General features: G+C 42.3%; 1 protein-coding gene across 1 annotated transcript in view; it reads left to right on the top strand.

The window, feature by feature from the left end:
* Positions 1-5,109: 5,109 nt before the first annotated feature.
* Positions 5,110-24,625, top strand: part of LOC124795982 (transmembrane channel-like protein) — a 194,037-nt gene continuing 174,521 nt past the window's right edge. Inside the window, exons 1-2 of the mRNA XM_047260063.1 lie at positions 5,110-5,153; positions 14,906-15,135. Coding sequence (XP_047116019.1) covers positions 5,110-5,153; positions 14,906-15,135 — 274 coding nt within the window. The remainder of the gene's footprint in view (positions 5,154-14,905; positions 15,136-24,625) is intronic.

The raw sequence follows: 24,625 nt of genomic DNA, 5'->3' as shown, positions 1-24,625 counted from the left end.
TTCAACGGCTTACATATAGGTTAGGACTTATGTTTGTAATGCACAGATGTTTTTTATATTGACGATCGATTTCGGTCACATGCTGACCATCCTTGGACCATCTGCATCAAAGAAGAACAAGTATACATAATCTGCATACATGCATCGTAAAAGATTTTTCGTACATTATGCATGCGTTATAGGCAGAGTATCGCTTCACTCTATGAAGAATACACTTGTAAAATATATATATTCAACTGTGTATTGCACAACTGCCATAACTAATCAAAATTGTGAAATGCTTCATTTTGCTAAAATTTTTGATATCGGAATGCTGTACTTCTGTCTTCCAGTGTAACATATCTACAACGTTCGGGCAATTCTATTGGCTTGTATGTTGTTACAACTGCCAAAGACCTTATTTTATAGGCTCTAGATATTCAAAAATGTTTGGCTACAGACATAGGGTCCATGGTATAATTGGACTGTACCTGAATTTTTATTTGTGTGTGTGTGTGTGTGTGTGTGTGTGTGTGTGTGTGTGTGTGTGTGTAGAAAGGATAAATTCGCTTTATTTTAAACTCGCCGCGCGGGATTAGCCGAGCGGTCTCAGGCGCTACAGTCATGGACGGTGCGGCTGGTCCCAGCGGAGGTTCGAGTCCTCCCTCGGGCATGGGTGTGTGTGTTTGTCCTTAGGATAATTTAGGTTAAGCAGTGTGTAAGCTTAGGGACTGATGACCTTAGCAGTTAAGTCCCATAAGATTTCACACTCATTTGAACATTTTAAACTCTTTAAGAAACTTGATTATTGTCAAGTGTGATTAAATACAGTTTGATAACATCTGTTTCAGAATCTCCTTATTAAGAATGATTGCATAGACTACTCTAGTAATGTTACATAGCAACTGTTTCGTGTTTCTTTATGAATGTATTGTATTTGTGTGATTTACTTTTATTTTATGATTCATCTGCACTTGTAGTTTTTAAACGTTTTACAAGATGATTTGATGACATTTTTATTGGGATAGTTATTTCTAAAGAAATAATAATTAGTATAAATTATAGCTCCTACGTTACAATACGATGTCTTGGAAACGTCGTTGGTAAAAATATTGGATAGTCAAACGTGTTTAGAGTATCCAGATCCCGTACCATAACGTCTCTGGAGAACTGTGGAAGTAGACAAATGGTTCAAATGGCTCTGAGCACTATGCGACTTATCATCTGTGGTCATCAGTCCCCTAGAACTTCGAGCTACTTAAACCTAACTAACCTAAGGACATCACACACGTCCATGCCCGAGGCAGGATTCGAACTTGCTACCGCAGCAGTCGCGCGGATCCAGACTGAAGCGCCTAGAACCGCACGGCCACACCGGCCGGCTGGAAGTAGACATATCTATAGGATTGTTGTAAGTGTGTTGATAGTTTACATTGGCGTGTAACAAGTTACACGAAAATAAAGCAATTCAAGATTTAGTTTAGTTATTGCAATCATGGAATGCACAGTAAAATGCATATTTTGTGAGAATATTGTTTGTATTACTAAGCGACACTGTGTATAATGCACGTATACTCAATGAAAAAAAAATTGGTGAGGCTTGTATGTATTTTATTCAGTAAGTTGTTGTCTGCTGATGCAGGTGGTCTAGGATTGTCAGAGCGTGATCGAATCGATTGTCAAAACAAAAATAAATTCAGTTGGGTATTGCTTGACGTTCACAGCGTAAACAATTACATAATCGTCATAAAATAGTAAACCATTGGAACACCTATAGCAATTCGAATTGTATCCTATTCCTAGCTTAGAAAATCGTTCATTCAGCGTGTCCCCGTACAACGATTAAAAAGTGTTGGAGAGTAAACTCTAAGACAGTATTTAACTGAATAAACATTTCTTCCATAATTTAATATTTTTTATCTATGCTGAAAAAAGTTTAGACTTTCTCTCATACGGGATCAAATGAAATGCATATTGCGTTACGTAAAAGGGTATACTTCTGTGGTAGACATTACCAGAAAAAAAATGTTTTCGCTGCAACCCCAAGTCATACTGAAAAATGAAATAATGGCCAACGGTTTTCTTTCGCCAGTCAAGATTCTCTACGTTCCTCAAATAAGACGTAGCAAGTAGGTCCAAACATTCGCTCGAATTTTATTATAAAGTATGTTGGGACACAGTTCCCATAATGATTTTTGTCATGAAGACATAAAATACTTTTTCAAATACAGCTTTTTTTTTTAAAGTTTATCAGTTCTTGTACGTTCTTCTGATTGAATTATGTATGATAATCGTTGCATTAACCATTATAGCAATTCGTGATTTTAATGTAGACCACAATAACAACTGCAGAAACTGGTTTTACAGTAATCGTAAATACCAATAACAACTTCATTAAACTTGAAAGCCTTTTAAAAGCATTCTGACGCTAAGGATCGTTATGGAAAGTTCGTATTGAAATAAGATCGATAGTGATCATTATAAAGGAATAGAGACACTTTCAACAGAAAATTCTGTGAATACCGCAGAGAGCAGTGAATTTCAATTTCGAAAGACTTATTGCAGTTCACATTACGGTGCGCTGGGTAGCACACCAAATTCATTATGGTTCATGCACATTTCCTTCCTAACACGCAGAAAACGATACAGCACTCTACATTAATTTCCTTCTTTTTGTGATTCAGTATGACTACTTTATGTGCACTTGAAGGACTTCTCCTGAAACCGATTTGTTTGTTAGATAAAATTACGTTTTAAGTGTGCTGATAATTAACAGTAAATTTGTAAAGTTATGTGTTACAGACTAATTTTCCATCATTATTGGTAGTTGCTTCAGCGTTTCAGTTACAGGATTCGATTATCGCTACTCTCAGATTAAAAATCTTTGACAAAGTTCTGTAAACAAATGTAGTGCACTGGCGTGAGGAAAGGTATTTCTGCGTTACAGTAGCTTCGTATCTTACACATTACCTAATTAAGCTAGGTGCATGCATGGTGGTTAGAACAGAATAGCTTCATAAGCTGTACTTCACATTAAAAGTAGAGGGGATATGGAATGCAGACAACCAATTTCAAGGAACGCATTTGTTAAAAAAGAGAAGTTTCTTAAAACAGAATATTAATAAAAATGGCAGGAAATCTCCTTCGCGTTATTTGTTTGTAGTCTTGTATGGAATCGAAACGAGGACGATTAGCAGTTCAGACAAGATGAGAAAGGAAGCTTTTGAAACGCGATGCTAAAAGAGAATGTGGAAGATTTGCTAGGAAGGTAACATATCTGACAAAGAGGTACCGGGTCGAATTGGATAGAAAAGAAATTTATGGCTCAACTTGACCAAAAGGAGGTATCGGTTGATGAGATACATCCTGAGGCATTAACAAATACTCAGTTTATGTATGAATGGTAAAAACTGTAGAAAAATACCAAGGCTTGACTACAGTAAGCAGGTTCAAATGGTTGTATGTTGCTGTAGACATGCAGAGATGAACAGACTTGCACAAGATAAGCTACATCAAACCAGTATTCAGACTGAAGTCTGCAGCAATAGTGGAGAAATTTGGGTGTTCACACAGCCTACTTTGCTGCCAAATTTCCAACAATGACATCGTTGATGGCTTCATCCAATGTTGCCAGATAACATCTCCACCCCTCCTCCATTCCTCTTGCGTCACAGCGAACATATGCCAACTGCACTATATAAAAACAGCGGGAAGTTCAAAAATTGGCGGAAAATTCAAACAATCCCGGTGCGGTAGACCTAGCCCCAATCGTCCTGAGCATAGAATCCAAGATGATGGACGTGGGGATGCTGACACAGCCTGCACGGTTGCAAAGTCACATGTGCAAAGCATACAATCCAACGTGGCCAGTGTCTTACAGGGTTTTTCCACAACTTCTCTGACATCACAGTAAAAGGAGGTCACTTGTGTTAAGTTTAGAATCCAGTCCTAAGGTTGAAATGGCGCGAAATTCAAAAAAATGCAAGTTGGTTGAACTAGCACAGTGGCACTAAGTTTAAAATGACGAGAAATTCAAAACTACCACTGGATTTCCCAAAGACAGGACATTCCTATTTTAAAATGGTATCATGTTAAACATTTATCGCCACTGGTACAGGGTGACAATTATTGAACTATATGAAAAACAAAAGTAAATTAGTTACAAACTATGGCGTGCACACACTTTATTCAACATGTAAACGTGACTACAGATATTCGGATTTAGGTTACGACATATTCGATATGTCTGCTATCATTAGCGATGATGTGACTCAGGCGAATAGCGAAATTCTGCGTGACACGCTCAAGTGTCCGAACATCCATGCTGTCGATTATCTCCTGTGTGGCTGTTTTCAGCTCATCAATGGTTTTGAGGTTATTGCTGTACACCTTGTCTTTAATGAAGCCCCACAAAAGGGAGTCGCATGCTTGCAGATTCGGAGAATCGAGGTCCATGGTAGTGGCCTCTGAGCACCCCAGAGCCAGAAAGCGGTCCCCAAAGCGCTCCTCCAGGACACCGATCACTCTCCTGCTTCGATGTGGTCGAGCTCCGTCATTCATGAAGCATATGTTGTCGAAATCAGGGCCTCTTTGTATTATGGGAATGAATTAATTTTCCAAAACATGCACATAATGTTCAGTATTCACTGTGCCATCAAGTAATATCGCACCGATTATTCCGTGGCTGGACACTGCACACCACACAGTCACTCGTTGAGGGTGGAGAGACTTATCGATCGCGGAATGCGGATTCTCAGTCCCCCAGATGCGCCGATTTTGCTTATTGATGAACCCATCCAAATGAAAGTGGCTTTGTCACTAAGCAAACCACACATACGCGTACTAATTCTCATCATGCCCCTTGGCCAATCGTGCAGTTTGAATGTCCTAACGCAAACTGTTAAAAAGCTATGACGATTTTATTTCATACAGTTCAATAACCCTGTAGAAGGTAGCAATGTTTATTAATTTGTCCAAACAATTACTACCGCTTGTGGGATGGGAGAGGAACACGCTTTGGCATTTTATTTATTTAAACAGTCAGGAGCACCAACGGCCTCTGCATCAAACTTAGTCCACACAGCCCGCCTTTGCTGTTGCTGAAAGGACCAATGCTGTGAATTTGAACAAATGGGGCTGCTGCTTGATGTCCTACTGGACAGGAAAGTGAGAAGGTATCCATTACGTTTTATTAATTTAAACAATTGTGTATGGGGGTGTCTGCAGTCCTTGAACTGATACGTCCATGACTGACAGAGTCAGCCAAATGATGTACCACTAGATGGAATGCCATATAATGCTGTTTGTAATGTGGAGAGATGCATGTCACCACCTGCCCACTATGGTCAGTGCACGCTGACGAGGGAGCTGCTAGCGACCAACTCAACACAGCTCGTATGATCTAAGGCAGTGCTTTCATAAGCATCTCAAGGGTTACACGATTGCACACTGCTCTTATGTTAGAACCAGACGCTAACATGTCCAGAGAAGATGCACGTCTTGTGATAGATGATTTTTGTGTCCCAATGACGTCTCTCTGCAATCACTACAGGAGTTTTTTATGGCTTCTGAATCGTCTGGAATATTTCCAGAAAGGTGATGCTATTAACATTCTAGCATTCTCACCTGCGTTCAATTATGCTGTTTCTGGCAATGTTTTTCTATAAAGAGTTCCACACATGGTGGTCACAGACTTTTAAGGGCTGAGATTCCAGTACAGCTATCATATAGGAACTACAATGACCACTATTATTTTGATATATAAGAGTATTAGTCTTCAACTAACACAGATTTTGCTGTAGGAGCCTTTGGTGCGAATGAAATTAGGCAGTGTATACGAGGAGATTTCTAAATGGCTAGTGTGGGTTTCACAAATGAACACCTACTTAATAATCTGTTGCTCCACTTTTCGACACAACATGCTGGCGATTCCGTGTTACGTGGATTCGACAAGCCCTTGATAGGTTTCTGGAGGTAGATAGCATCAAATGCTTACGAAATATGCATCCGATCTCGTTTTGTCAATTACAATTCTTTCCATCATTTCTATAGAATTCAGGGTTAAGTGTTCCTGTCAGAAACGTCCTGATGGAGGGAGATGAAATGGCTGAGTAGAACAGCGGAGTATTTAAGAATTCTCCCATGGAGGAGGCACACATGTGTCACATGGAAGACCTGCTGACGGAAATGTTTACTTGCAAACCAGCAAGTGCTCCTGTAGAATTAAGTCGCCGTGGACCTAGCCTTGCATTTGTGCTGAGAGTTGTGTACTCAGTCGTTAGCCACGTGCGTCAGCCACCTGATGAGTGTAGTGTTGCGAGCGTATCTATGTTGGTTCGGACGCTCCGCTTCCTGTAGTTCGATTTGCATGGTGAATCTGTTACATTCATGGGGTTCTCTTCCCCGAGTAACCGTCAGCCTGTGAAGTATCCGCGCTGACCGTCTCGAGAAGCAGCATTGTCATGCTTTCTGCAGCTAATTAAGTGGCGCCGCTGAATGTTCGTACGAGTGTGACGCCTTTTTATTTTTATTTTTGTTTCTCCAATTTCGACCATGGACCAGGCGTCTCTGCAGTGCTGCCATGAACAGTTGCTCCCACAGAAGGAGCTGCAGCAACTGCAGCAGGAGCGGTCTCAGAGGCGCAGGCGCTGGTGACCCAGAATGCAGACGTGAGTCGCGCCCTTGCCTCGCCCGGGGGGAGACCCGCCTGTAGGGCAGTTTTATTCCCTGTCCCCCCTTCCGCCACCCCATGCACCGTTTGCCGGTTTCGATGAGTTTATGGAAACGCTGGAGTATTATCTGCGCCGGTTCTTGCTGGGCTGTCAGATAAGGTGTACTGTCGATCCGGTTTATGAAGTCACATTTCTGTCGTCCAGCAGTGCAGGTTTATATGAAGTCCAAAACTGGAAACCCTCCCCTAAGTCTAAAAGATTTCCTTTGACGTGTTTCGTCAGCTGCTTACACAGTATTTTGGCCATCAAATCTTTTTGGGAGTGGCGCAGTTGTAGTTTAACCAGCACCACAAGCGCCCTGGGCAGTCATAAGCGGCGTGCATCGCAGGTTAGTAAGCTTCTCACGCAAATGCCGGTTCCGGTTTCCAAATGAGCTACCCCTCATGCAGACTCGTTAATTCGGAATGTGATTGTCTAGTTAGCTCCTGATCCCGAGGTTTAAGGCTACGGCATTGACTTTGTCCCACCCTTCTTTCGACTTTGCCCAAATTGCGAAACAGCATGTGCTTACTGTGGCCGCTTGGAATGCAGCTGGCGCAATTAGGTGTGCATGGTCAGCAGCACCTGGTGCTCTGCAGGTACCTCAGGAAGACACATCTCTGACCGAGTCACTGTATATTGCTGCCACTGACGATTCTTGTGCAACAGCATCTCGGTGCTGCCGATCTTAACCTGCGCTGGGCTTGGAGGATTCATGTTGCCCACCACATCGTAATTCCCACCTGCGACGAGTTTCCTGTCCTTGGTGTCATTCTCCTGCCGCTCATTGGGTGATCCAGCAGTCCTGCCATGACTGTCATTTCTTGCACGTTCACTGAGACTGCCAACATGTGGATGCCATGTGTGGGGCATTACGTCAGACAGGACATTCGGCAGCTGTTTGTGAGAGAATCATCAAATGCCACAGTGTTTTTACTGGTGCCTGGGGCTGCTTCTGATCCCATGCATATGTCGCCCCAGCTTATTTTGCCAACGTGGATCGTGGATGGGCGGCTGGTCGAATTTCAAGTAGACATCGGAGCGCCAGTTAGCTTCATATAGTTGGATACATGTTCGAATTTCAAGTAGACATGGGGGCGTCAGTTAGCTTCATAAATTTGTATACATACAGGATCTTGGAGTACCTTAAGTTGAAACGCCCAAACTGTCAAGTTGTGTTGTATAGTAAACAGCGCATTCCCTTATGACACCAATTCTCTGTCTCTGCACTTTACAAGGATTTGGAATCACAACGTACACATTTAGTGGGCAATTCACCATTTGTGCAAAAATATTTGGGTTTCATGCCTTTTTTGTTTTTGTCTTTCAATCAGTGACGAAGTGGATTTACTGTCTCAATCTGCTCTTTATCCCGATTTGGACTCCTTACAGTGATCCTAAAGCACGTTGTTTGAGAATACCTTGCGGTGGGCAGAAAATTTTGAAGCACATGTTTCTCTTAAGCCATCAGTGGTCCCAAAATTTGTCTCCCCTGCCCCTTCCCTTCACCAGGCACGACAAGGTAAAAGCTGTGTTGCGACATTGGTAGGATCTGGGTGTTGTTTCTCCTATTCATCGAGTCAATGGGCCACCGCTTTGGTGGTGACTCAGGAGCCTCATGGCGCCGTGCAGCGTTGCAGCGATTTTAAGCAGATCGTCAGCGAGCAATGTGTTACTGATTCGTGCTCCATTCTGCGGCAGGTAGAGTTGTTGCTGAAGTTGTCGCAGGGGCCAGTACTTTTCCCCCATCGACTTGCACGTTACTTACCTTCAGTTGCCATTGGACGCTGATTCTCGGACTCTCCTGATCCCCAACACCACCTTTAAGCTTCACTAATTTAATCGCTTGCCTTTTGGAATCTCGTCTATGCTGGGTACGTACCAGCGATATTTGGTGCAGTTAATTCATAAAATTTACTGTTGTGTCAGTTAACTTGATGATATGTGGATGGTGGGTCGTACTCGGGATGATCATTTACGCAACCTTCAGTCGGTTTTCGAAAGCCTCCTGGAGAACGGCCGCTGTTCCAAGCTGAAAAGAGCAGTTTTTTCTCCCTGAAGGTGGATCATGTGCTTATTAAAGCTGGTCACGTCCCTTCCCTCCCCCGCCCTCCACCCTCCTGGGCGACCACATCAAGGCCGTTTTCAATCTGCCGGCTCCCAAGAACCAGAAGGTGCTCCAGTCTTTTTTGTGTAAGATTTCACATTATACTCTGTTCATTCCCCAGGCTGCATACGTCTGCCAGCCTCTTAACCGGCTTCGCCAAAAAGGTGTTAAGTTTGCCTGGTGTCTGGTTTGTCAGTGGACTTTTCAGTCTTCCAAGCAACTTTCGTGCCCTACTCCCTGTCTGGCTTGCTTTACACTAGCTAAACCTTTGATCCTGCCCTGTGAATCATCCCAGTGTGGCAGTGGTGTCTTTCTGTCCCATGAGAACCTGAATGGCACCGAACAGTCCACCACTTGACATAACAGATGCTTTCCACTGCAGAACGGAATTACTCACAGATGGAAAAGGAGGTTCTTTTTTCCTGTAAGGAGTCAGGTTCCTCCTCATCACCACAACCCATTGGTTTCCTTATTTGGTGCTCCTTACAAACTGCCAGATCAGACTGACTACCAGTCATAGTATTACTATTTCATTGATTACTTCTCGATGCCAGAGCCATTCATTTTCATGGCTACTGGTAGGAGCTGATCGAAAGTTGAACTGGGAAGAGGCTGTCATATTTGCATTGGATGACACCTTGCTGCAAACCTTCTCAGAGTTTTCATTGATGGCATGAAGGGTCGTGATGTCCATGGCCACTGACCCACTTTTGTGGAAAATCGTTTTAGCAGTTCAGATGGGTTGGCCGTAGGGTGTCTCTTCGGGTACATATCCAGTGTAGCATAAGTTCTTCTGTCCATGGGAGTCTCATGCTTAATGCGAAGGAGAAATCCTGTCAAGTGACTGTCTCTCTGCGTTCTCCAGTTGCTGCAATCATTACACTGACGTGTGTCTAGGATATCGATCGTGGCATTGAACATCTCGTATGGGCTTTTGGGGCTCGTACACAGAACAGGGCTGCACTGCTGTGCCAGTTGTCTCATTGTCCAGTCCCAGGGCTCCCCTGTGGGCAGGGTGTAAGTCGCTTTTGTGGGTTCATTTGTGGGCAGCTTATTGGTTTTGGTTGATGCATTCTACATAGTCAAGCTATTGTCCAAACATTGACTGCCACTATTCACACATAGTCCATTTTTTTCCTATGGAAGGGTTCCTAGCACCCTTGTGTCTGGTAACAGTAGACAATTTCTGTCACAAAAGTTTGAAGATTTTTTGGATCTGCAGTGGTATTCGGCTCCTGACTACTACCCCATTCCCCAGCATCTAACTCAGATGTGGAGCACATTGTGTGTACATCCAAGACCCAGATGAGCAAATCCATGTCTGCCTCTTCCCATGGCAATGCACTGTCGAGTTTTCTGGCTATGTACCTGGTAATGCCAGTCTGTGAGTGCAGTCCAGCGGCACCTTTGCATGGGCGTCAGGTGCAAGGTCAGCTGGACTAGCTGCACCCTGAGTCACACGCCATGGACCAATGTGGCCAGCCACAGTTTCCTCTTGGGACTGCCATTTGGACGCAGTCCTTCAACTGGAGGCTGACGTGGCTGTCAGGTGCTGTGGTGGGCCACGAAGATCGGCAGTTGTTTGTGGTTGATGTCAGTGGGGGGCAGCCGATGTATCAAGCCAAATAGTTGTGGCCGTGCCCTGCTGGAGCGTCGCCTTGTGGACCCGTTAGACGAGCAGCAGGGTTGATCACAGCGTTATTTCTGGAGTGGAAACCCACTTTCTGCAACATGCCTCCTCACTGTCACTCCCTCTGTGCCCTCCACCATCCTCCCATCGGTAGCAGACTCAGGCCCCAATGTGGCTCGCACCTCCACCTACTGTGGTAGAGTGCTTGGATTTCGATACCCTACCTGTCACTCCTCCTCACACCTATGACGATGGATGTGGCCCCATTCCCACTGCTACCAGTGGAGCCCGCCGCTGCTGCAGCCTTCATGTGCTTCCACCCTTCCTGTGGAGCTGGCAACATCAATATTGCCACCTTAGCTGGTCAGTCCACTGCTGTGTTCTCCAGCACTCTCTCCAATTCTGTGGCAGGGGTCACGACCCAAGTCTAGTCCATTTCAGTCCTATGTGACTTTTTCAGGTGGGAAGGCATTCAGTATCCCCGCCAGTGGACGTCCTGATGGAGAGCAATGAGTTGGCATGGGCAGAACGGCGGAGTAATTAAGAAACTGGCCAGTAAGGACGCTTACATCGCATCATATGGGCAGACCCACCTGGCGAGTGGCAGTAAGCGGAGCAAGCCAGTGCTCCTGCCATTTACCTTGCCTTGCATTCATGCTGAGAGTTGTGTTCTCAGTTTTTAGCCGCCCGCACCAGCCACGTGCTGAGTATATTGTCGTGTGCTTATCTATGTAAGTTCGGATGCTCCTTTTCCCGGAGTTCAATTCAGACAGTGAGTTTGTTCTACTCACGGGTTTCTGTTCTTCGGTTGTTCCCGGATCACTGCCGGCCTGTGAAGTACCCACGTTGACCGTGTTGAGTAGTGGTGGTGTCATAGCTTCTGCAGATACTAAAAACGGTAACCTTGAAGATTTGTAGGACAGTCATCAGCGGAAAGTGTTTCTTGGAGGGTGACACAGGTTACAGAGCAGCAGGAAAATAGTAGTTATAGTTCTGTCAGGTGGCATTAATATCAATTAAATTATCACGATAAGGGTGTTACGTTTAGGCACGAAGGTGCCAAGAGGGTAGATCACGCCCTTAGGATCACCATAACCGTTGGAACAACATCAATAAACATCGGCTCCGAGTTAGACGATATGTGAGATAATAGATCGTTTGATAGCAACACTGAAACACTGAACACTTATTAGAACTCACAACATGGACGTGTCGATGATTTAACGCTGTCCTACAGTGTTAGCTCCATTTTTAATGTAAAATCAGCACTACAGCACTGCACTGGTCTGCTGGAGTTAGTAGTTAAAATGTGTATGTGAATTCCTAAGGAACCAAACTGCTGAGGTCATCGGTCTCTAGACTTAGAAACTACTTAAACAAACTAAAACTAACTTATACTAAGAACAAGACACACGCACATACCCGACGGAGGACTCTAACCTCCAGCGGGAGGGGCCGCGCAATCCGTGACATGACGCCTCAAACCAGGCGGCCACTCCACGCGGCGTTAGTAGTTAAATTTGTAAATTAAGGGTATATGTAAAAATGAATGGATAAGGCGTGAAAGGAACTGCGTACTGCTCAATAAATTGAAAAAAGTGTCTGACAGTTACATTTTCATAGTTTTCATATCCTTTGTTTTTTCGAAGTGGTACAGAAAGGATAAAAGAGTATAACAACTGAGCTATATTTGTCTTGTGTGTTAAACATAGTTAGAACCGAACATGGATGTATTGTAATTAGTTCCTTTCAGTTCTGTACATGAGATTATGTGACCGAAACCTTGGCATGTTATATTATGCTATCGTTCCTTTTACAGTTTATAACTTTCTAAACATAAATTGGCTTAATGTTACAGACGCCATACAACATCATAATTATTACAAGCATTTGTCATAGGCTGTAGCAAAAGTCTTTCACTGAAACATAGCTTGCTATAATGTTACAGACACTAATCAAACGAAACTGTCTGGTTTCAGATACCTTTTCAGGTCTCAGACTGAACGCCGTTCCCGTTTATGGGGAATACCAAGTGGACTGAGATGGGAATAGTAATCTAGATTGAGGAGGGTGATTTGCTAGGGTTGTCCGTGCAGATGTGCACAGCCACTGTGCCAGGGCGGCGTAGTGGTTGGTGTATCTGCCTAATATGCAGGAGACCCAGGTTCGAATCCCCGACTTGGTAAAAATTTTCATTCATTGGTTCAGTCCGTACATAGGCATCATACATGTGTGAGACTAGTCCTGAGGCATGAATGCAAATTTTTACTGCGGTGGGAGGTGTGCTAAGATAGTCTGTGCAGTTGTGCGATTCCACTTTGCCACAGAGGCTTAATGGTTTGCACATTTGCCTGGTCAGCAGGGAACCTGGGTTTAAATCACGACCTTGGCACAAATTTCCATTTTTCGCAACAGTCTGGATATATACTCGTACATTACACACATTATACAACATCATCATTATTACAGGGATCTGTGGTAGGCCATTGCAATAGTTTTTTGTAAAAGTTTTTAGATGATCCATCACTGAAGTGGGCGTGGGACTGTGGCCTGTCATAAGCTTGTAGAAATAAGGAAGACCAACGGTCGTACTTTTTATTAAATATATTAATTACGTGACTACTTTCGTCACTACATTAATATATTCTTCAGGCACCTACGCAAACTTAATGGTGATATCCAACCGTTAGTGCGCTAGGACAGGTACCATGTGTATTCACTGGTGTCAGGGATTTTAGTTTACACTATGCGTGCACTCCAGTTCTGTAACTACTGTTTACTGTACTACCGCTTTCAAGGTCTACTATTTAGCGTCTTACCTTCAAGTAGAAAGTTTAGCTCGTCTTGTGGCTCTTCCTAGTCCATAGTTTTGCTAAATAATTCGAGCAAACTTTGCACAATATTATTTCACTTTGCAAAATGATAAAAGCACAGAGAAATATTTGCATTTCTCTTGTCACTAAACAACTTGTATTCCGCCATGGTGCCACTGTCAGGTACTACAATGTTGGAACTGAATAGAACTAAATACAGCGGTTAGTTAGTTTCAGCACCAGCTGAAAAGCACAAGTTCCGAATTATATTCATACACAACTACCACAGCTAGTTCCCTTCATCACCAATCGATCAGTCTGCCAGGAAAATAGACTACATAATGTACACTCTCAATGAAATGAAACAAAGAAAGAAGTAGGACGGAAATCGGTAAATGTGATGTACATGTACACATCAACAAATGATTACAGTTTCAGAAAAACTGATTGACTTATGCAAAAGAAAGACCTTCACAAATCGAGCTGCTCAGTTAAGTTGACCACCTCTGGCCCTAACGTAAGCAGCATTGCAGCATTGCAGAGACTCTCTAGCTGCCTTGGAATATCACCTTAGCGTTGGGTGATACAGCTGCTGGATTTCCTCCTGAGGTACATCGTGCCAAATTTTAATTGGCTCATGAGATCGTTAAAATCCCAAGACGGTTAGAAGACCCTGCCCATAATGATCCACACGTTCTCTGTTGGGAAGAGATACGGCGATCCTGCTGGCCATGGTAGGAATGGGCAAACATGAAGACAAGCAGTAGAAACAATCTCCGTGTGCGAGCAGGCATTTGATTATCTTGCTGCAACCTAAGCCCAGGATGGCTTGCAATGTAGGGCAACAAAAGAGCGACGTAACGCTGTGCTGTAAGGATGCCGCAAATGACAACCAGACGAGCCCTGCTAGGAAAAGAAGTGGCACCCAAGACCTTCACTCCTGGTTGTTAGGCGATATGGCGGGCGACCGTCAGGTTGGTATCCCACCACTGTATGGAGCGTCTCCAGACACTTCTTCGACCTGCAATCTCATTGACTGTATAGAACTATCTTCAGTGATGAGTCCCACTTCCAATTGAGCCCCACTGACCCCTACCTTGGCCAGCAAGTTCGCCTGATCTCTTCCAAATTGAGAACGTTTGGAGCATTAAGGGCAGGGCCCTCCAACTATCTCGGGCAGATTTTGACAATCTAACGCAACAATTGGACAGAACTCCGTACGATATCCCTCAGGGCACATCCAACAACTCAATCAATGTCAAGCCGAATAAGTGCCTGCATAATGGCCGCACTTGGAGCAACACATTACTAACTTGCTCAGTTTGCAAAGCTCTTCCTCTTGAATAAATCATGCAGTTTCTCTGACTTCCGACCCACGCGAATAATTCCAACATGTCGTTGTGCGTCCCTTATTTTTTTCTTGGAGTTTACAACTCATTTTAATCAACAATGTCAGTCAGTGCCTTTTAATTCTGACTGATTGATAAATAAATCTAATTTTTTTATAGTGGAGGTGACATCGTGACCTCCATGTCCTTTGGCTTCGCACCAGAAGAAGACAAGCTTATGCAATGTCGAAATTCGTAGAGCTTTAACGAAACCATTCTGGCTAACGCTTCATATGCATAGAAATGACAAACGTTATAATATTGGCTGCTCGCTGTAGGGTTCCAGCGACGCTGCCTGCCTTGTTGTACGACTGTCCAGAGCCGCGCCTCTTTCTGCCTGTGCAGGACGAGAAGAGCGCGGCGCTGCGGCAGCAGGCCTCTCCGGACAGGCTGTCCGTCACTTTCGGCGGCGGCGAGGAGGCCGTCTTCTCGCCGGGCTCTCCGCCAGCCGCCGCCATGGACAAGGTTCGCTTCCCGGGGAACGCCGCGCCACCACCTGTCGCCGCTGGTGCGTACCTCACTCTCATATCGTACCTATTTCTCATGTCCAAGAGCTAAGTAGCCTCCTATCTGAGGATCAAATGCCTTATGTGAGTGAGGTTTGTTCAAAACGCACGAGTATTTCGTAATTCCAGTCTTGTATTAGTCCGATTCACGCGACTTTTTTGTAGTTATGCTGGGAAACATGTCTGGAAAGCTAGAAAGTACCTTTAGAGTGGGGGGATTCCAGAGTCACAGGTGGGGCAGCTCCACTGCATTTTTCAACAGTAGAAAGGTAACGTGGGAAAAGGTATAGAAATAAATTATAAATTGATTGGTGATCGTATGCATAGTTTGTTTACCTTCCCTTCGACTCCGAATGTAAGGCGTATCAAGTGAGTTGTTTATCATCTTTAAAGCTTTGTCACGCATAGGACAGCAAATGGACATAACACTGAACGTCCACCAACATTTTACAAGAACTCTGTGAATTTTGTACTTATTTTCTTTTGTAAACATAGAATTCACAATAATAAATAATAACCTCGTGTGATGAGCGCCTCCCGTCGGGTAGACCGTTCGCCGGGTGCAAGTCTTTCGATTTGACGCCACTTCGGCGACTTGCTCGTCGATGGGGATGAAATGATGATGATCAGGACAACACAAAACCCAGTCCCTGAGTGGAGAAAATTTCTGACCCAACCGGGAATCGAACTCGGGCCATTTGGATTGACACTCTGTCGTGCTGACCACTCAGCTACCGGGGGCGGACAGTCACAGTAATAAAACAAATTTAAAATGTTGTGCGTGGCTGGAGCAGCAACAGTAGGAGGAAATCTTTTTCTAGAAATAGTAAAGAGCCGATCAATTGCAAAATAGACGGTTTATCAATACCCCTTTACCATGGTTTAAACTTTATAAAAACGCCTTGTTCGGTTGGAAATATTGACAACTTGATTACATGTATTGACAGAGGTACGTGAAAATGTAGCTGAAAGGTGTCAGTTAATTACAAAACTTCACCTCCATAATAATTTAAACATGCACAACATGACTGTTGTCATTTGGTATTTCCTCACTATTGTACTGCTAGTGTATTAATTATTATGGAGGTGACATCTTGTTCTTGAATAACACCTTTCAGCCATATTTTAACTACCTCTGCCACAACATGTAATCCAGTTGTCAATATTTCCTTCTGAAGAAGACTTTTTTATAAACTTTGAAACCATGGTAAAGTGGTTTTTAAGAAACCATTTTGCAACTCATTGGTTGTTTACTATTTCTGCTAGAATAAAACAGTTCTCTGTGTGATAAAAATCAATAAACATAACGTTATTAATATTTACTTACAAAAGTTGCAAACCGAAGACCGTCACCGATGTGAATCGTGGGAAGCTATAAGTTAAAATTAATTTTATTATATCAGTTTACAGATCAATCGGTATTAAACATGTTTAGCCCTCACTTCTTATTTAAATAACGTGATATGAAAGTTTTGTTACCCATAAATAAGACAGACTTTTAAAGTCCTGAGAAAATATCACTTTATAAGAATTATGCAGTGAACTACTCATCCACTTTCAGATATGGCTAAATTTCCTAAAAACTCATAATATAAGGTGTTCCTAAAATTTTTAATATGTGTATCAGGAGCAACTTGTTCAAATTCATTGTAGGGTAGATTCTTTTCGTCGACCTTGAACGCCTTCGTTCAATTCCCCAAAGATCTCACACATGTAACCCACATTTTTCCATTTTCTTCAACAGCTCTCTCTGCAATTGCGGCATTCCCCTATTCAGCTGATTTCCATCTTGTAGTTTGAAACTCCACAAAAATAAATGATCTTGACATGATCTTTCTCAAAGTTGGTTCTGAGACTATATCTTCTTTCGGATTATGTATCTGCAGGTCTTTCGGGTATGATTATCACTCATTTCAGAATCTACACAGATGAGAGAAGATAAATTGGGTGTAACACCGAAAACTTGATTTCAATATGAATATTTTCTTGCTTAAAAAAATACTTCCTTTGCTGTCATATTTTTAAAAAAATGGTTCAAATGGCTCTGAGCACTATGGGACTCAACTTCTGAGGTCATTAGTCCCCTAGAACTTAGAACTAGTTAAACCTAACTAACCTAAGGCCATCACACACATCTTTGCCCGAGGCAGGATTCGCACCTGCGACCGTAGCGGTCTCGCGGTTCCAGACTGCAGCGCCTAGAACCACATGCCACTTCGGCCGACTGTCTAATTCATGTTATGTTTCTGCAAGCTAATTCTTTTCCAAGTTGCTGGGTCCAAAATAGTCGCCATGCCAGGTAATTACACGATGATTTTATGAACCGTGAAAAAGTTTTGTATTTTCAGCAGATGATCATCTGCAAGTTTAAAACATGTTTCTTGTCTACTAACAAAATCTGCTTTGCTACCTTTTCAGGCAGATTCTCACATAAAAACTCCTTTTATGACTGCACATTTTTTGTTGGGCTGGAAGGAAAGCACCTTTACCCAAGAAACTGAGACTGAAGACATTATATGAACTTTTGTAAGAAGCGCAGGTTTCAAACTCATTCTCAATCGATACAGATTTATTTTACGCTTGTACTTTCTTTTCCTTTAAGCTTGCTTCTTACGATGTTCAATTAAACATTTTTCACAGGAGGATGCCTTTATCTTCATATTTTCCAGTCTTTTTCTAACTGTTCTCTTTCTTTCCTTTATGGGTGTTGTATTTCCTGGCACCTTTCAGCAACTTTTCTCGAACTTTTCTTATATGCTCTGCTGATACTGTGTTCCATATTTTCTGAATGAATAATAAGTTTGTAATAGTGTAAACAATTAAGGCACTAGATATATCAACCAACAAAACTTTAAAACGACAACAAGTCTTACGTGACCTAGATTTTAATAACAAACTAAAAAACTGTCAGGCTAGGACGCTTATCACTTCCAACAGTTATACATGGTGATTTGGGTATTAGACTTTGTTTTATTTGTTATAAGATGTTTTCTTGCTTTTCCTTATTCCTAACTTAAAATAAACACAATGATTGTAATTTGTGAGATACAGAGTAAAGTTGTCCATGGATGGGACACGAAATGCAGTGTCATTTTTGTAAATAAACTGTATACCTAAATCGTGCCTTTCTTTAAAAACTGAAGTTTATCTGAAAGATGAGCTTCTGTTCTTGAAACTTAACTAAAATAATAACAACTCCAGCAACAATAACAATAAATGCAACGTAAGTTTAGATAACTGCCAATATGAAAAGCAAATCTATTGTCCTGCACCCTTATCTGGAGAAGTCCCAATTTTGTTCATCTGTATATCCTCAACTAATTTTGTAACTCTGATAATTTTTTCAGGACAGTAAAATTTAACTTTTGTAGATTCAGAAAGTTATGACACAAATTAAATTTAAAAAACTTTCAAAAAGTCGCAGGCGCAGATTAGCACCCAGTATGAAAGGTGGCCTTTTCGAAACGAGCTTCTTGCATGCATCGCAGAATTGCACCATGCTCTGCGTAGGTCACTTCTTGATCACAGACAGGCGTTCACGATGTGCCTCTCACCGTGTGAGGTGCTCACATTTGCCAGAAACAAGAAGTGCCAGTATATCTTACTACAAGACCAAAAACTTTGATGGATGCTGGCCAATAGGAACGCTAGGTGGCAGATTTCGTTTGGGTTCCAGGATGCTTTGGAGCGGAAGGCTGTTACGTCTGTCCTCCTCCCGGCCTAGCATGCTGTAGCATATTTCTGATATTTGCCTTTTAATAAGATGGACGCTTGCGACTAGCAACGTTCCGTTTCATCGTGAGGCTGCAATTAGCTGCGAGCATGGCAATAGCTTTCATATGATTGCGAGCTACGATAATATTCACCTTCGGCAAAGCCGTGTCTTTTACCGTTGTCTTTCAGTGTAGATATCACGTGCCGAATATTTGGTTTTGTACACCTTAACAATTGATTCAGATCACGTGCTGATGTCAGTCCAGCTCTATGCTTGGCATCTGTAAATTCAAGTGACTTACAAATATTCTTTCCCAACAGTGGCAATGTTTTCAGATTATTTGTAATATATGCTGTTTCTTTTGTGCCTCTCAGATGTTGTTCGGAAGGGATACTAGATACTCTAGCTCGATGTTCATTCTTTGCCGTCATGGTTAAATTGTATGCATAATCTACATATAAGTGATACTAAATTTCTGTTACATTACAAATTCGCTAATTCATTAATTTATAGCTTCTCCTGGAATACCTGTTTCCGCCAAGCGTATTTGCCTTGATGGAAGTCTGAAGTATTTTCAGGGAGTGGAGTGTTTTCCATATTTGAACAGGAGCAAGGGCTACATTGGACATGCTTTCCAAAATAGAATTTTTTCTTTTGTAAAAGATTTTCACCACAGCGAGTAAGTTGACGCTAGTGTATTTTCACCGAGATTTCCTGCGGTTGAGGACACCTAGTTGAAAATCATTGTACTCAACACACATGCTAAGTGTTCACAGCTTATTACGCAACAAAAACTTTTGTCATTGCACAAAACGGAATTATAAAGCAGAAGTTAACAGACTTCCTAATTTTTCCTAATAAAAGTTATGTATATTTGTTGTTTTTAACTAAACATGGACTGGTTTCCAATCTTTAACTTCGTTTATCTGTTCTGTCGTCCTGAACAATGCAAGTGGTGTAATTATGAAAACGCTGTCTCATTAAATGAGTCACCAAAACTATCTGAAACAGTGTAAACGTATACCCGTACCTCAATTAGATTCTAGCAAATTAATTAGAAAACCAAAACTCTAAACTAAACTAGCTGTTCTGTGGAACTCTGTATTACGCAGTGCAGTGAGCAGAGATACAATGCGTGACTTCACAATACGTGACGCACAGTTTCAGTACACGAAGACAACAGAATAAAATTGCTATATAAAATCTGAAATATAATTTGGAAAGAATAGATAACCCAAAATGTTTCAATAACAATGTCATGTAACTGACTAAATAAATTTCCAAACACCTCTTTGATACACAAGCAAATGTAACACTGCACTGTGAGAATAAAACTGTCTACAAAAGAAATGAGGTCCGAAATAAACTTTACCTGATCTGACACTAACGTTAATTTTGAAATGCAACACATGAGTGTGAATGACCTTATTATCTTAACTGTAAATGATCTTGCTGTATTGTGAATGCCATGTAACTGGCCGTAACAAATTTTATTGCTTTCCCTTGGCAATGAAAATTGTGATGAACATAGAAAATACACAGCAGCAGCAAACCAGCTGACTACGAAAGAAAGCCTTGCGTAGAGCATTGCAAGGATGTGCAACTACGCTAAGCAGATCATGCTTCGATCACTGTGTTCCGAAACGTGCAGTGCGGCAACACATATAATCAGAAAATAAACTTCCGTGAGGAGATGTTGGTGGAATTTAAACTTGCTAAATGATTGAAAAGAGCCTAACCTTTTTCGAGAACCATATAGTGAATACAATACTCACTGTCTATTACAATCACTTTTACAAAAATTACTTGTTATTATGAATTTTGACTCTGTCATGAAATTAAATATTGAAATGGTAAAGAGTAGTAAATCTATATCTTCCGAGTGCAAGCCATGTGAACAAATAACTATCCTTAATCACGTCTGAACAATAAAACTAACCTGAACCAATAAAGAAAAATCCCACTAAAACATTTCATTTTCCAAGCGTATTGTAAATCACGCGCAACCAAGCAGTGCAGCAACCACATTTCAAAGAAATATTCACTTCTTAAATTAATGTTTACCAAATCATACTTCCAAAATTCAATATCCTCTGTATCTTAACTCTGTGTTCTGCAAGCTATTTCCAAATCGCTGAGTAGCATGACGAACACCCGACTCACTCATTAGCTTCTCTTACAATGCTACAGCAACGACAGTACTATTAGCAACCAAAGATCACATTGTTTGTACTCAGAACCTCTGTGGCGTAACATATCAACTATTGAAAACCTCTATTTGAATTATATCCAATATCAGATATGAAATATGGTACTTCGAATGAAAATAGAGCTTACATCACCTTTCCTGAAAACCAAAAATAAGCTAGAAATCTTACAACTATGAAGTTGTGTGGCATGTCGTTAGCAGTTCATGTACATGTTCAGAGTTCAGCTGAGTAATTTCTGAGTCACTTTCCTTCCTTTCGTTGATCTGTGTGTGAACATTCCATATCCTACCACTAATAGTCAGATCGCGTTATCATTAGGTCACATTTATTGTCTGGGTGTGTATTTCGGGGGATAAACTGTTTCCATTAGCCTGTATTAACACTTTAGTATAGTTTTCAAAGGAGTGGCAGATTCCAAGTGTTTTTCATATCGGATATTTAGTCTGTCAGAAGATTACGTGTGTTTTGGTAGTATCGGTGATCATTCATTCAGTGTAAAAACTGATAAAAGAATTTGTATTAAGTTGTGCTAAGAACGAAATAAACTGCAGCAAAGTTTCGGAAATGTTAATATTGCTTTTGGTGACTCTACTGTGAGTGAGACAGAGGTTTACGAGCGGTACAAATGTTTCGAAGAAGGCCGTGAAAACGCTGAAGAGGCGAGCACCTTTGTGGAAAGATTGAAAGGAATGTTTATGGAAGATCGCCGAATAACAATCGCAGAAGTCACTGATAATGTTCGCATGTCAATAGGCTCGTGCTCTCAAACTTCTTTGGATTTTTTAGGTATGAAACTTGCGACGGTAATTTACTTTCCAAAATCGTTGAATTTCGAAGAAAATAGCTGTGAAGGCGTGTTGCTGAGGAATCGCTAATGAAGTATCCAGTAATGACGACCTGCTGAAACCTGTGGTAACAGGTGATGAAACATGGTTTACGCATATGACGTCAGAATGAAGCTCCAGACGTCCCAGTGGAAGCATTCTCTTCGATTTTAACGACATAGTGCACTTTGAGCTCTTGCCATAAATTCGAACATGAATAAGGAGTACTACTGGAAGTTTTATTTAGAGCCGACTTTGCTATGCTATATGTCGAATTTAAACAAATGAAAGTGTGTGCCCGCTATGAACTATGCTTGAAGCCTACTGCTTAATGGAAGTGACTTATTGAAACTTGTGTCTAGGATAAGTCCTGCCCTGAATGATATTGAAATTAATCTGACTCTTACATGAAAATCATTGAAATGCATATGACTGATACCTTAATCTGACTTGAAATCGGCGCTATCTAAAGCACAAATTATTCCTTGAAAAACTTTGATTTTAACAGGAATTTACTGACAGAATTGTGCGTTGTTGGGCCTATGATTATGAGCAATATACTTCTTTGTGCCCTGTCCGCTCTGTATCACGTAAATTGTATGTCAACAAGCTTACTTGGAACTCTCTGAGAGAAAAAGACGCACGAGAAGGAATTGTCTGAATGAGACAGAAGTCGGTAGATGTAATATACATCTACAAACAAAGGAATGCTAATAGTTTCAAAAAAGTTTGACGATTTATTCAATAGAAAGACAATTTCAAATTGAGAAGTCAACATCAAGGTTGGTCCAACACTGGCGCTTATGCAATCAGTTAATCATTTTGATATCGTCTGATGCAATTGGTGGATGTCCTCTTGACGGATATTGTGTCACATTCTGGACACTTGGCATGTTAGATCGCTAAAATCTTGAGATCGTTTGGGGGCCCTGCCCATAACGCTCCAAACGTTCTCTTTTGGGGAAGATTCGGCAACATTTCTAGCCAAGGTAGGGTTTGGCAAGCACGAAGACAAGGAGTAGAAACTCTCAACGCGTGGGGGCGGACATTACCTAGCTGAAATGCAAACCCAGGATGGCATGGAGACGGCCAGGGTGGCCGAGCGGTTCTAGGCGCTACAGTCTGGAACACCGTGACCGCTACGGTCGCAGGTTCGAATCCGGCCTCGGGCATGGATGTGTGTGACGTCCTTGGGTTAGTTAGGTTTAAGTAGTTCTAAGTTCTAGGGGACTGATGACCCATAGTGCTCAGAGCCATTTGAACCATTTTTGATGGCATGGCTTAACGGTCAACAAAACAGGGCTGTGCCCCGGAGGACAGCCAAACGGGACCTGCTATGAAAATAAATGGCACCCCAGACCATATCTCCTGGTTATCAGGCCGCATGGCGGGAGATAGTCAGGTTGGTATCCCACGGCTGTTTGGAGCATCTCCAGACACGTATTTGGTCTGAAATGTTACTGAATAGAATGGAATTGTCTTCAGTAATGAGTCCCACTTCGAACTGAGTCCAAATGACCAGCGAAGACGTGTCTTTAGACGCCCCAGGCAACGGGGTGCTACTTATATACCAACCTGACTGTAGCCTGACAACCAGAAGTGATGGTCTGAGCCGCCCTTTGGTTGTCATCCACGGCAGCGTTACAACACAGTGGTACGTCTACGATATTATAAGCCTTATTTTGTTGGCCTTCAAGGCAAGCCATCATGGGCTTACATATCAGCAAGATATTGCCCAACCGCAAACGGCGAGAGTTTCTACTGCATGTCTCGGTACTTACCAAACACGACCCCGGCCAGCAAGATCGCCGGATCTCTCCCCAGCTGAAAACATTTACAAAGTAATGGGCACGGCCCTGCAGCCAGCTCGGTATTTTGAATTTCTGATGCACCAGTTGGACAGGGTCTGGTACGACATCTGTCAGGAGAATACCCAACAAATCTATTAACTGATGCAAAGCTAAATAACTGATTGCACAAGGGCGGGAGGTGGACCAACGCGTTTTCGATGCCCAATTTGTGAAGCTGTTCCTTTTGAAAAACTGATGCAATTTTTCTGAAATTGTAATCATTTGTCTGTCTGTACATGTACATCACATCTACAGATTTCCGTCCCATTCGGATAATTCCGTCGTTGTGATTTTTTTCAGTGTTTTCCACCCTCAGCGTGCATTGCGTAAGCTGTCGCAAACCTGTGAAATGCAGGTTTCGGGAGCAAAGATATAGAAAATAACATTAGTGAAGAAAACCGCTAAACGATCTGATGTAAGCAGACACATTGTACGTCAAACTATAAAAAGTTAATGCGGCTACAATTAGACAGGGTAGACGTATATATGACCAAATAGCGAAGGCACACAATGCGTAACCGCGTGTTACCCAAAATACAAGCCTTACGAACTCTTACATTAAATATACATAGCATGGTTACTGGGAAAACTTATTGAGAGAGAGGAGGAGATTAGTGTTTAACGCCTCGTCCAGAAAAAGGCCATGGAGGCGGAGAACAGGCTCGGATTAGAGAGGGATGGTAAAAGAAATCGGTCGTGCCCTTTCGAAAGAACAATCTCGGCATTTGCCTTAAGCGACATAGGAAAATCACGGAGAACCAAAATCGGGATCGCCAGACGCGAGTTCGAACTGCCGTCCTCCCGAATGCCAGTCCACTGTGCTAACCAATGCGCTACTCTGCTCGGTTATTGAGAGAGAGAGAGGGGGAGAGAGAGAGAGAGAGTATGAGTGG

Source organism: Schistocerca piceifrons, chromosome 4 (assembly GCF_021461385.2).
Source record: "Schistocerca piceifrons isolate TAMUIC-IGC-003096 chromosome 4, iqSchPice1.1, whole genome shotgun sequence".
Lineage (NCBI taxonomy): Eukaryota > Metazoa > Arthropoda > Insecta > Orthoptera > Acrididae > Schistocerca > Schistocerca piceifrons.
Note: the sequence above shows the minus strand (reverse complement) of the source record. Positions and strands in the feature narration are given on the sequence as shown.